At 40.3% G+C, this 13,723-nt stretch overlaps 1 protein-coding gene across 4 annotated transcripts in view; it reads left to right on the top strand.

The window, feature by feature from the left end:
* GNAS (GNAS complex locus) overlaps window positions 1-8,874 on the top strand; it is a 159,488-nt gene extending 150,614 nt beyond the window's left edge. For all 4 annotated transcript variants that reach the window (XM_050917806.1, XM_050917809.1, XM_050917808.1 and 1 more), the window contains 5 exons: window positions 705-763; window positions 2,845-2,965; window positions 3,478-3,608; window positions 4,467-4,534; window positions 5,765-8,874. In XM_050917806.1, coding sequence (XP_050773763.1) covers window positions 705-763; window positions 2,845-2,965; window positions 3,478-3,608; window positions 4,467-4,534; window positions 5,765-5,911 — 526 coding nt within the window. In that variant the 3' untranslated portion in view covers window positions 5,912-8,874. The remainder of the gene's footprint in view (window positions 1-704; window positions 764-2,844; window positions 2,966-3,477; window positions 3,609-4,466; window positions 4,535-5,764) is intronic.
* Window positions 8,875-13,723: the final 4,849 nt, after the last annotated feature.

Genomic DNA, 13,723 nt, shown 5'->3' on the forward strand with positions numbered 1-13,723 from the left:
TTTGATGGCCCTGACCCAAAAATGCTGACTCTTAAATATCAATCTGATATTGTTGAACCTAGATCTACAGTATCTTTGTGAGGAAACCTCTCATCATAGTAGTTTTATTAAATGTCTCTTTGATCAGTGAGGACAAATAAGAACGCTGTGATATGCTTCAGCAGTTCTAGCTTTTCTTGTCTTATTAGGGCAAATGAGGGAATGGGCTTGTCTATATGAAATCTTGGTGGGCAGCAAGCCAGGGTATGAATGTATAGCACACTAAATCACTGGGCGATCCTGCTACCACGTATTAAAAGTTCATTAGCGTGCTGTGACATTCTGCTATTTCAAACAGAACTGTAAAACTTTTAGTGCGCAGTAGCAGGGTCCATCCACACGGACAGTTAATGTGCAGTTGTCTTGTGTGCCATAGATTTACACCCCAGCTTGCCACACACTAACTTTTTATGTAGACAGGCCCTAAAAGTACTACATTACGTTTTGGGGTGAAAGCCTCTTTGCACTGGCGAATAGGCTTTTACTCCTGCCTGCAGATTCTGGCAGTCCTTTGTCTCATTAAGTTCTGAAAAATGGGAGGCCTGGAGTTGTTTACATGCTGTGTTCACAAACAGCGTTTACCCTTACTTCAAATACTGTATGTCAGAGTCAGGAGAGCAGCGGTGTTTTTGTACAGTAAGTGACTAAGGGTTTTTCCTCTTTAGCATGTTTGATGTTGGAGGGCAGCGAGATGAACGCCGAAAATGGATCCAGTGTTTCAATGGTAAGATTTGGAATTGACTTTTTTTTACAAAATTTAAAAAATAAAAGTTCATTGCAATATTTTAATGTAAATAACACTTGAGATTTAACTCCTGTCCTCTTTAGTTGTCTGGAATCATACAGTGTCTCTTTGAACAGACAGATTGGCTGGAATTTGTATCATCGTGTAATCTATTGTAACTGTTTTGAATGTCTTGAGTGAAAATTTGGGTGGGAAGGAAAGCAAGCTGGGTAACTTAAAATAGTTTGTCCAAACTTTCTGCAGCCCCAAACATCTGGCTATCATTTAATAAGTTCTCCTTTTTGTGATTTGCCCGCGACATGACAGTTCATTTCCAAACTCTGTCTGTTCTGTCTTAACAAGTGAAGGGCTACATGTAGCATAAATACGGGTGATCAAATTAAAATGCCACATTATTGTGCGTAAGCGAAGCTATGTTGCTGACCTAGTAGGTGCCACTCTTCCAAGTTAACAGTGAACCATTGCTGCAGTCAGGTGCTGGGGAGCCCTTTGGAGATTCTGGCGTTTGGATAAGTTGTAAAATTGTGGTCCAGAGTGGCACTGCTCATAGTTTTCCACTGAGTTTTGAAATTGTTGCACTTTAGGCATTTAGGTATTTCTGTAGGACAGCTTTTAAAATAATCCTATAGAATGTGTTAGGCCCTGTCTAAATTGACCTGGAAAACTCTAACCACTTTGCTGGGAAAAACTGTTGGTAAGCTCCTTCCTCTAGAATGCTAACATAGCAAAATGGCACTTAAAAGTCCTATGCACTTTTTGCAAGAGCTGGACTGTTAACAATTTTTTTGTGTCCTGGCCAAAATTCCTTTTGAGTAATCTAGTCTTTCGTAAACTCCCCCGGTAGTTTAAATTGTCCATAGTCCTTTTTGTGTCCTGAACCTAATATGTGTGAGTTTTGTACAGCTGCTGCATTCTACCCCAGAGGTGTCTGCATATCAGTTGTGTGTGAAGCATTTCTTTTGTGCACATAATTTTGTAAAGCTAGATCTAGTCAAAAATTTTCAGACTTCCATTTTTCCCATTAAAAAAATTAATTTCACAAAATTCCTCTCCCCCTTTTTAGATCAGTTCTAATGAGCTCATAGAAGAGGGAAGATGCTTAATAGAGAGAACATAGTTTACTTGCTTGTTATTCAGCTACAGTTGCCATCATAATATCATCTGAGCAATGGGATATGCATGGGACTGCTGTGCAATGTTTCCTTTTGCCCTACTAATAAAAGATCCGTTCAGTTTTCACCTCTGCTCCGTCCTCTTCCTGTTGCCTTACGATCTGCTTCATCTCTCCTGCTGTTGATATCTGAGGCAGATGAGCTTGGAAGTCAGTATGAGGGGTCTGGAGCCGCACAGCCACATAGAATCATAGAATCTCAGATTCTATGATTCTGTGAATGTCTCCCTGGAAAGAGGCAGTGTCCCTCTGAGAGGGATAGTATGCCGTGGGAGGAATTAAGACTGCAGCCATGAATTCACAGTGACTCTTGTTTCATCCTTCTGTTTTCTTTCCTTACCTTTTCTCCAGTCATCTTTCCTCTCATCTCTCCAAGGAATAGCATTTTAGAAAAAGGTTTTGAGAAGGGGCCATACTAGTGTGATTTCAGTGGTTGTGCCTTTTGTTGCCATGGAAGCAATTGCCAAAGGCATCTTTGCTTTCTCTTCTCCCAGGGGCTCCCTAGAGTTGATTTTTAGCTTTTTAATTCCCTCTTTTCTTTTCATTCTTCTTTTCCTTTTAAAACTCACTCCCTTTTTCTCTGTACTTCTTCTTTCTCAATCTTTTCTCCAGTCTCTGATCCTTCTTTCCTCTCTTTCTATAGTTTTTCTATTTTTTCATTCCCCGTCAGTATCCTGCATCCCTTTCAGTCCTCTGACTTCCCACTTGCCTCTGTTATGCTTCCTCCTCTTTCTCATTTCTTACACCTAAAAAGCAGGAGGCAATCATTTTAGGCCAGCCCCTCGCCACCTCAGTGAAGCTGGAAGCTTTACAGTTTCAAAGAACTCTGGGGTTCTTGAAGATTTTTATCGGGATCTTGATGTTAACTACTGGCTGTTTCTTGCTTTAGATGTGACTGCGATCATATTTGTGGTGGCCAGCAGTAGCTACAACATGGTTATACGAGAGGACAATCAGACCAATCGGCTTCAAGAAGCACTAAACCTCTTCAAGAGTATCTGGAACAACAGGTCCATGAATTGAAGTTTCATCATTAATTTCACATGCATTAGTAACACTGTGTTATATTGATAAAGTTAATCTTTGGTATAAAGTGCATCATTTCTATTTCTGACATGGCCCAGTCAATCATTACCTTTGATCACCACTGTAAACCTGATACATGGAATGCTAACACACAGTATTAAAATCTAATGGAAAAAAACTACACAGTATTGGGAAAATGGTAGTCCTAATAGTGGGAAAAAATAAACTAAGCTTAAGAGAAACTATGATAGTACAGAATATGAATATATTCTCTAAAGCAGTGGTTTTCAACCTTTTTTCATTTACAGATCCCTAAAATATTTCAAATTGAGGTGCAGACCCTTTGGAAATCTTAGACATAGTCTGTGGACCTGCGGAGGTCTGCGGACCATAAGTTGAAAACCACCTCTCTAAAGTGTAGTGTGTTATGTTTTTTGTTATTGATGTTTAAGCTTAGCCATATATTCTAACAATATTTGGCTTCAATTTTCTATAGGTGGCTACGGACCATTTCAGTAATTCTTTTCCTGAATAAACAGGATTTGCTAGCAGAGAAAGTTTTGGCAGGGAAATCTAAAATTGAAGACTACTTTCCAGAATTTGCTCGCTACACTACACCAGAGGATGGTAAGAGCATTGTTCTCATCTTTTTAATAAACCTATATCATCAAAGTACCACTTCCTTGGGCTATAGTGTATGTTAACTGTGTATGTAACATTTATTGGAAGTTTCAGATAAACTTTCAAACAAGCAAATTTCTAAAGTTGAAAGAATGTTCAGTATCTTTCAGACAAATTGTAATTTAAATATTTCTGCAGTCCCGTTAAAGGACATTATCTGTTCGACATACACATAGGCATCTCAACAGGCTATCATTTTATTACGCACTTCGTTGCTAGACTCCTCAGTGCAGTGCTGGGATCCAGCAGTGTCCTTTGAGGTTCAAGATTCCATGGGAACACCCTTCCTGTGTGTGACAGCACTTTTTAATGATCCTTTTTTTTCTTTTTAAAGAGATTCTCTAAGGAAGTTTCCATCTCATATTATGCGGTTACTTATAAAATAAATATACCTGTTACAGATTCATTCATTTTAATGACCATCAGCCTTCCTTTATCTGCAGCCAGAGTAGTACAACTTAACCCAGTCAATGGCATTAGAGGTGATATGGTGTTGCAGGTTACCTGTAAGTTCCTCACAAAAGCTTGTGTTTGCACTAATATATCCTTACATTCTGACCCATTCCTGACATTATGGATACCATCATATTTTGTTGCTTTCCTGGAGTCTTACTGCTTTAGATACCATATTAAAGACTAGAACTATAATATTTTATGTTAAGAAAATTGTTTCAATTGCAATTGCACAGAAAACAAAGACTAGTTCATAAAGTTGATGGTCAGCGGGTAAGTTACGATTTTCAGAATCATTACTATGAAACTCCTACTTTAACAAATGCTTATTGTATTATTATTATTAACCAGCAACACCAGAGCCTGGTGAGGATCCCAGAGTTACAAGGGCCAAGTATTTTATTAGAGATGAATTTCTTGTAAGTATTTTCTTTTTTCTGTGTACGTTTTTCCATCATAAGCTAAACTGTGTTTTAATATTGCAGAACTGTTTTCCTGTTCTTACAGTGGCTTATATTTAACCTGTGTGCTATGGAATACACCCAATTAGAGGTTTAAAAGGTGTTGGATTTTTTAGCTACTTTTCATTTGTTTAACAAGATACACAGTTAAATGATTAGAATAATTGTTGAGAATCCATAATTCTCAAATGGGAGATAACGGGTGAATCCCTAACCCCACTGACAACAGTAGCAAAACTCACATTTGACTTCAGTGGGAGCCAAGATTTCATCCACTACGTCACTTCTAAAGGAAGTTGTGGTTGAAATCAGTATATTATCTGCTGAATATTAATATTTCCCTGCATCGTTCCCATCATCTCTTTAGCCTGCTGATTAGTTTTAGTAACAATTGCTTAAGTATTTGTACAATAAGTACCTGAATTGGGTGTCATTAGGGATACTGATCATTGCAATAAAAATTGGGACTCATCTACACCAGAACCAAAAAAAATACTGAGAGACTGTGTGTAGTTTGTAAAGAGGAGCTGAAGATTCACACACAGGCAAAATTCAGTGCTCTGGAGGGAGAAGTTCACTATGGGAGTGGTGTGGGCCAAGTCCCTCCCCCACCTGCACATACATTTCCCCATTAATGTGAATCGGAGAAGTTATCTTCTCTCTGTAGTTACATTTCAGTTCCCAAATACTCAGTTTTTCCACATGCAACCTAGTTCCCCTCAAGTTAAATCCTTGGGGTGAAAACCTGATCCCACTGAAGTCAATGGGAGTTTTGCCACTGACTTCATTGCGGTCCATATTTCACCTTAGAACAGCAGTTCTCAAAGTGAGTTGCGACCCGTTTTAATAGGGTTGCCAGGGCTGACTTAGACTAGCTGCAGTCCAGGGCTGAAGCCTGGGCAGTGGCACGTTACAGACCCCCTGCCTGGGGCTGAAGCCCTTGGGCTTCAGCTTTGGCCTTCACCGCCCAGGGCAGCGGGGCTAGGGCAGACTCAGGCTTCAGTGCCCCCTTCTGTGGTTGTGTAGTAACTTTTGTTGTCAGAAGGGGGTCGTGGCACAACTGAAGTTTGAGAACCCCTGTCTCAGAACTTACATAATATCCTCACAAACATTCAGCTGAGGCTTGAGAGCATAATTTTTCCAGACAATTTTATTTTGACACACAATTTTTCTGTACTATTCCTACAGAGAATCAGCACAGCAAGTGGAGATGGAAGACATTACTGCTATCCTCACTTCACCTGTGCAGTGGATACAGAAAACATCCGGAGGGTTTTCAATGACTGTCGGGACATTATTCAACGGATGCACCTTCGCCAATATGAGTTGTTGTGATGGAGAGCACTTTTTTCTGTGTTTTGGACTCCTTATTCCTTATTAAAAAAAAAAAAAGAAAAACAAAAAAGAAACAAAAAAAACCCTTGCCCACGTAGGGTGGAAGAGAACTGTTGCAGTCTCCCTCTGATTTGCACCCCTCAACTTTTTCTCCTTGCTGGACAATAGCAGCACTTCTAAGCCTGCTTGTGTCCCCCTCAGACAGTTTGAAATGGCACGTAAAATTTAAAGGCCATTTTCATGGGGGGTTCCCTAACACTGTTGTTAACTAAATTAATTAATTAATTAAAGGCTCTGAATGTGGAGCCCCTGAAAGGATTGGGGATAAAATTAAAATAGTTAACAAAAAAAAAAGGGGGCGGAGAGAAAACCTTAGGTAATTTAGCACTGTTGTGGGCATAATCATATAACCCATGATCTCAACTTTGTATCCATTCACTGCATCAGACAAAAGAAGGTGCCAAGTCACAGACCAAGTTTGAAGACAGACACTTGAGTTTGGTTCTCTGACTGTAATGTGGCTTTGAACGGAAATACTGACAATTCTACAACAGACCTAGACAGTGCAAAAACTAACCGCTACCTTTCAGAAGGGTATTTTTAAATCCAGTCTTGGTGGTCTTAAGATGACCATGGACATTAAGAATTGAACTGCGTATGGCCTGTGATTGCAGAAAGAGTTAACCACACACTGTTTTCCGTTTGTCCACTGATGATCCTGTCAGCTATAAAAATCATTATCTGGACTTTAGTCCTCACGGTCTTTCCCTTCTTTTTCTTCTCCCTGCCCTCATTTTTTTATTTTACCGCTGGATTATTATTCTTGTACAGACTGTAAAATGTATTATTTTGTACAACTTTATTGAAAAAATAACTTGTAGAAGATCTTTGTGCCTTGATTATGGCTGTACCTGTACAATGAGCTAAGATGTAAGTATGTTTGATTGCGCTGTACAGCTTTGTCAACCCTATCTGCAGCATTAGCTCAAGGTAGGGAAAATTTATCTGTAGTTTAGTTTTTCTGGTTTATAAAAGAAGGAAAAATACTGTTTAGTAAAAAACAAAAAAAACAAAAAAAAAGTACAAATTGTGCAAACTTAACCACTTTAAAAGTGAGGTCTTCAACAAGTGACCAGATGTTGCAGCATCATGCTTTTTAATTTTTAGCTTTAATTCATTTAAATCTCTATCCAAATGCAAAACATGGCTTGTTTCTACATAAACCAAATTTTGCTACAAATTATAAATGTTAGTCTTTGGTCATTCATAGTCCTTTTTGCAAAAGCAGAACAAAAACAAACACATAGGTATCATGCAGGTCTGGTGACCATCTGTAGACTGGGCCAAATACCCCACCAAACTCCGCTATCCTGCATGGGCATAATACTACAAGAATGATACGGTGTACACCGCCCTTGGATTTGGCCACTGAATTCCAGTTTCAAATGACATTTTTATCTCTCTTTTAATAAAGAGATATCTTAGAACCTTTTTATTTTATATTAACTATATAAGTAGCTTAAAGTGAAGATGTGTGGATTTTTTCTTAAACTTGAATAATTTATGCAAATTATATGCTTAGAACAACATGTGGTACAGTAAAAAGAAAAAAGAGCAAAAATCACTGTAGCAATAAGAGAGCATGTAATTTTAGTAACTACTACACTGCTTTATATTTTATACCTAGGTGTTTTATGTCTCTGTGAGTGTATTACTTTTTCATGTGTCTAAACCTACGTGTACAATTTGTACAAAGTCAAAAATTACAGCTGTAATAACACATCTAGAACAGTGTTAGCATATATTACTCAAACGCCCTTCTCCACTCCCTCCCTCCCACCTACTCCCCCAAACCAATCTGGATCTAACGCAGTGAATTTTTTAAAAATTATCTTTCCTTTCACACTAGCTTTTTTCACAAGACGTTAATTTCTATTTGGGAAGAGGTCCAGTTTAAATTAATGCTAGGGTGTGGTGAGCAATGTCTGTGTGGCTAGATTTGCTGCAGGTACTGGATGCCTTTTTAATGTTACGAACTGTAACCATGCAGAATTGAGAATTTTTTGTTATTGTTGCTTTTGTGGCTTCCTTTAATGAGGAAATTAACCACCTAATCCATTTTCACACATGCAGAAAGCAAGGACTTAGTGTTGGCAATATCTCATTCCCCACTTGGTTCAAAATGACTAGTGATCCTTCAGAAGACGCAAAGGTGTCTTGAAACTTTGGCTGCAATTGCTAATGAGATTTGAAAAACCTGTCTGTCCAGTTCACAATCTGGAAAGCTGCCATCTGAACCTTTTGAATCGGTAGAAGAGCTTGACCCAAAATAGCCCTCACATTTTTAGATTGGAATCACTACCTGGAGGTTAAGGGTTGGGGTTTCAGGTAGGTAGGTAGGCAAAAGTGGAATGAAAAAGAAAAGAAAAGAAAACATGAGCCTTAATTTTTGTTACAGAAGCCAAAATCTGTAAGTTTAGTGCCAACCCTTATCTTTTTAAGCCTGGAGGGAGTTAGTGGAAGCACCAAATTTATATATGGGGAGGGGGGGAATCTAATGGTAAGGAATGTAATCTCCGAGCTGAGCAAAAGAAAGCACCTCCTCTTGAAAATACAGAAACTATGTCAAACTCCTTCCTCTGACAATGACAAGGATATACAAGCATATGTAACTAAGACAATACCATTTTAAGAAACTTTCCTATAAAGCTTTATATGAATGGAAATGTTTAGGAGATGCTTTTTTTGAGCGAGAGCGAGAGAGAGGCAATGTATTGAAAAGTCAGGTTGCACATGTATGGAGTGTGTGTGTGTCTTAATGTTTCAGTATTGCCTTTTATTAGTTTCTTCAGTAGTCCATGCAGTTTGGTGGCCTGGTAAACGCAAGTCTTATTTTTAACAGCTTTTCTTTTTTGTTTTGTTTTTATTTTTAATACAAAACCATAAAGCTTTAATGCTTGCTATTTAATTAGTAACTGTGTTTTCTTCTCTCTCTAATTTAGTAGCCATCAATTGAAGTTATTTGAACCATTCCAACTTAACACTTGCATTTATTTTCTTACTTTTATTATTTTCTCTCCCCGTCCCTCATTTATTTATTTGAACGTCTTGTTTTCATAATTGAGGACTTTCACCTTTTGTCTCATTCACCTGTTTGGGCATTTCTGACCCTTACATCCAAGACTTTGCTCGTTCTACCCAGTATTCATTGATGCTGAAGTGTAAGATACCTGCAAATGTAAACACTACCACTTCTATTAATAAAAACCAATACAGTGTTTTAGGGGCATGTTTGCATCACTATAGTTAAGGTTGTGTCAGTATTTCCATTATAAACCCATAGGGGGAGTCTATACCTTGGCATCAAATTGCCCCAGGCTAAATCTTGCCATACAAGGCTTCCGCTCCAGCATGATTTGGAGGGTTGGTTTTTAAACAATTTCCAACACAAACTTTTGGTTCTGTTTTAAATTATACAACTGTTTCGTTGGACAGGGGTTGATTTAAAAAAAAAAAGATTGGTTCAAGATATTTTTGGCACTTGTATAATTCAAACGGTTTTGATTTAAAACATAACCTTTGGCAAGTCAGTAATCTACCATATGACCTGATCACTTTGGGTATTTTGTAAAAATGATGATAATAAATTGTAGCAGTGTTGTGGTTTCAAAATCAGCTACTGTGCATTTGCAGTAACTTATTTCAACCCAAGGACTTTTAGCAGTGTGGACTTAGTGTACATGTGCACCAGCCAGTGTGATACAGTCAATAGGCATGTCTCCAGAGGTGCTTTCTATGGTCTGTTAAGGGAAATAATCTATTTGTGGAAGATTTACCCTACAAATCCAGATAGCTCAGACAGCATCAACAATGACCTTTTTAAATAGAGGGTGACATCCTGGCCTGATAGAAGTCCACGGGAGTCTTTTTCTTACCCACTCACTTCACTGGGCCAGGATTTCCCCCAAAATGTGTGAATGGGGACTAACATGAGGAACCGGAGCTAGTTCCTGTTGCCTCATACTGCACACTTTCAGAATTGGTACCTGCAGCAGAATATTTTTTTAACCAATAAATCTATGCATAGATTTATCATTTGTTTATAGGCGTTTTTGTGGTGCTCATCACGGTAGTATCTGTGCATCTGATAACCATGAACATTCCTGTGAAGTGGGATGTTTGTATTAAATCCCTATTTTACGAATGGAGAAATGAGGTACAGAGAAATGAAATGATTAATCTAAACCACAGAGGAAGCTGGTTTCAAATTTGGGGCTAGGAACCCTGGTCATCTGAGTCCCAGTTCAGTGCCTTAACAATGAAACGATTCGTTATTGGTGCTATATAAATGCTGAAGGTAGATAAAATAATTACGAGCTATCAAATAATACAACTTACATTGGAGGAGAAACCCCCTTCTATGCTTTTTTGTACAATACATGTTTTTATCCATGTTGGCAGTGTTAGCACTGAATCCTTTTTCCTGTGAAGTCAATGACAAAACTCCTGTTAACTTTAAAAAGCAGAATCAGGCACATAGAGTTGCATCAGTGGCAGCCAAGGGCAGTCAGCAACTTACGAAACCAGACCCTTGTTCCTTCATAAGGTATGTTGTGTTTATACCACCATGAAAAATATTTATAGGCAAAATTTCATTGCATTCAGAGAGGAAAACTCTACCCCTCTCCTTCAGCTTGGTGTTTCTGAAATTCAGCGTTAGGGGGAAGAACCTTCTTCTGCTTTAACAAACTTAGAAAAGTTTTTGAAAATAAAATAAGTTACAAAGGGGATTTCTGAACCTCAGTTGGTGAAAGCCCTGACACCAAAAACTGACCTCTTTTGGAGACTGGCAAGGTGGGAGTTCCAGCATAACATACAGAACTAGTTTCCATCCTATTGGTGGAACCATCCAAAAATGAAGTTAATCGGTTTGTTTTGAGTATTAAGTATGAAAGCTGGTATTTCATTTGTTAGGTCAGTGTTAAAGCAGGATGGGAACTGCTTTTGAGTATCATTCTGTCAGTGTCATACACAGGTCCGTAAATGGCAGCCATCAGTATTGGGCTCATAATAACTTGTACATAATTGTATTTTCAGTTAAATTTCTTTATTAATGGTGAAACCTGCTTTTCATCCTGTCTACTTTTAATGTGCTGAGCAAAGCTGAAAAGGATTTTGGGGTGGTAGTGAATCACAAATTGAATATGAGTCAACAATGTCATTCAGGCTAATGTCAAAAGGTTAATATCATTCTGGGATGTATTAACAGGCAGAGCGGTCCCTTGGGTAGGGCGACTTGGGGCAACCGCTCTGGACCCTGTGCTTTGGGGGGGCCCTGCGGGCAGGTGCGATTGGCCAGTGCAGTCGGTCCTAGAGGACACAGGCGCAGAAACGGGAGGTGCAGGGGGTGCTGCAGCACCCCCAGGCTCTTGGCTGCTACCCTGCATGCCCAAGGCTAAGCCCAGCCGCCGATGCAGAGTGGGCACCCAAGTCGCCTGGGGCTGATTTTCCCCTTGGCCATGCACTCCCCGTAGGGACGGCCCTGTTCACAGGAGTGGTGTATATAAGACATCGGTCATAATTGTCCCACTCTACTCAGCACTGGTGAGGCCTCAGCTGGAGTGCTGTGTCCAGTTTTGAGCACTACACTTTAAGAAAGTTGTAGACAAATTGGAGAGAGTCCAGAGGAGAGCTGCAAAAATGATAAAAAGTTTAGGAAACCTGACATGAGGAAAGGTTGAAAAAACTGAAAAGAGAGATGACTGAGGGTGGACCTTACAGTCTTCTAATGTTAAAGGTTTTACAAAGAGGCCAGTAATCAATTGTCCTGCATGTCCACCAAGGGTGGGAAAAGAAGTAGTGGGCACAATGGAGATATAGGTTAGATATTGGGGAAAACCTAACTATAAGGGTAGATGAGTCCTGGAATTGGTTACTGAGAAACGTTTTGGAATCTCTGTCATTGTAGGCTTTTAAGAACAGGTTAGACAAACACCTGTCAGGGTGGTCTAGGTTTACTGGCTCCCATGGGTAGTGGGTGAAGCCCCCTGTCCTCCCTCTTCTGGCCAAGGCCAGGCCCCCACTCACTGCTCTCAGCCCCCCCACGTGGCCCTAGCCAAGGCAGAGGTGGGGGTGGCTGAGAGCTCGGTTAGGGCCATGAGTGAGGGGGCAGTGGGGCTGAGAACTTGTCTAAGGTCTAGCTCTCGGTCCCAGCAGGGACTGTGGCGGAGAATCAGCCCTTGCGGGAGCTCCAAGCCCAGAGCCCTTCCCCCATTCCGTACCTTCCCCCACAGCTCTGTCCTCTACTTGTTCCTTTGGGTCATCCCCCCACTGTGGCCCAAAGACTGGAAAAGATCCCTGGCTGGAGGAGCAAGAGCTCTTCCAGGCCGGAGCTATGGTGAGGGGAGATTTTTCTGGGAGCTCCAAATTGGCTGGGGCCCTATGGGCCCATGCAGTAATCTGCCACTGCCCCTACTTCCCCGAACAGTGCAAGGTTTGGGGAGGCTTGGCCTCCCCTAGCCTCCATTACGCGGCACCCGTGCGTGGTCCTGCTTCAGTGCAGGGAGCTGAACTAGATGACCTCCTGAGGTCCATTCCAGCGCTACATTTCTATTACTCTAAAATGGGCACAGTTTAAAGCACAGTCCTTCAAAGAGTGACATTGTGGGGCTCTGTGTCCATGTCTATCACTGATTTCTGCATCAAATGTGCTTGGTACTTAGGAAAAATGGCTTTTTACTTGTCTGCCAACCCTGCAAATTTGGCCAGGGCTCTGGAAGTCAAGCACCGTTCTTTCCATCTTGTGCATAATCACCAGTGATAAAAGTTGAGAGACACCTATGCAGTGAGATGTAGTTGACTGAAAGCTGGTAAACAAGTTGTCTTGAGGAACAAGATAGAATAGAATCCACAGCTCTTTCCGTCCCACTGGCTCTGCATTGCTCATATGAAAAGCAGCAAAAATTTACTTCAGTCAATAAAGTCTGAAAACGTGACCCAGAATACATGTGTTGAGTGAGATTATCAAATAGCGCTAACTGCACTCTGAGGCTGGAACAAATGCAAAGAATTTCAAAAGTTAAGGCTTGAACACTTCTCCTCTCCTTCCTTAACTCACTTTGGTTCTTTTTGCATTAAAAATGTCTTGTAATAACTACCCTGTGCTAATGTCAAACCTCTGCAATGCCTCATCAAGGCGTGAATAAGGACAGATTGAGCGCAGGCTAGTGGTGCTTTGAATTCGTTTGGTTTTGTTGATTTGTTATATAATCTAAATGTTTGTGGGCCGGTGACTTTCATTTGGCTATAAAACATGAAGTATGGTATTTCTCTCTCTTTGTAATTGTCCCGCTCTTGGTCTCATGTAAGAATTCGCTTGTATCATTTGTACAAGCAATATTCCAGAGTGAGGAGCAGCCAGAGAACCGAGTTTGTCCCACCAGGATCCTGAGCACCACTTCAGTCCTGCGAACGCAGGATTGAGGGCCCTTTGAAGGGATTCCCATTCAAATTCATTTTCACTCTGTTACCACTCCTAGGTTTGCCAAGTTGAGGAGAATTTCCATGGAAGGGAGTGATAAAACCCCAATAGAGACTGATGGATGAAGACACCTCAATCCTTTTATAAACCTAGAACTCTATGAAACAATGCAGGTATCTTGGGAAGAGTTGATGGTTCTCAGTAGTCATAATCTGAGTTCTGCTGTTTATTTGAAGGCACCATCTCCAAAAGGGTGTCTAAGGAACGGATTACATTAAAGGCTCTAGAGTTTGCCCTGATTTCCATTCCCACGGGTTAGAGCCATGCTGGGC

The sequence above is a fragment of the Gopherus flavomarginatus genome, chromosome 11 (genome assembly GCF_025201925.1).
Source record: "Gopherus flavomarginatus isolate rGopFla2 chromosome 11, rGopFla2.mat.asm, whole genome shotgun sequence".
NCBI lineage: Eukaryota > Metazoa > Chordata > Testudines > Testudinidae > Gopherus > Gopherus flavomarginatus.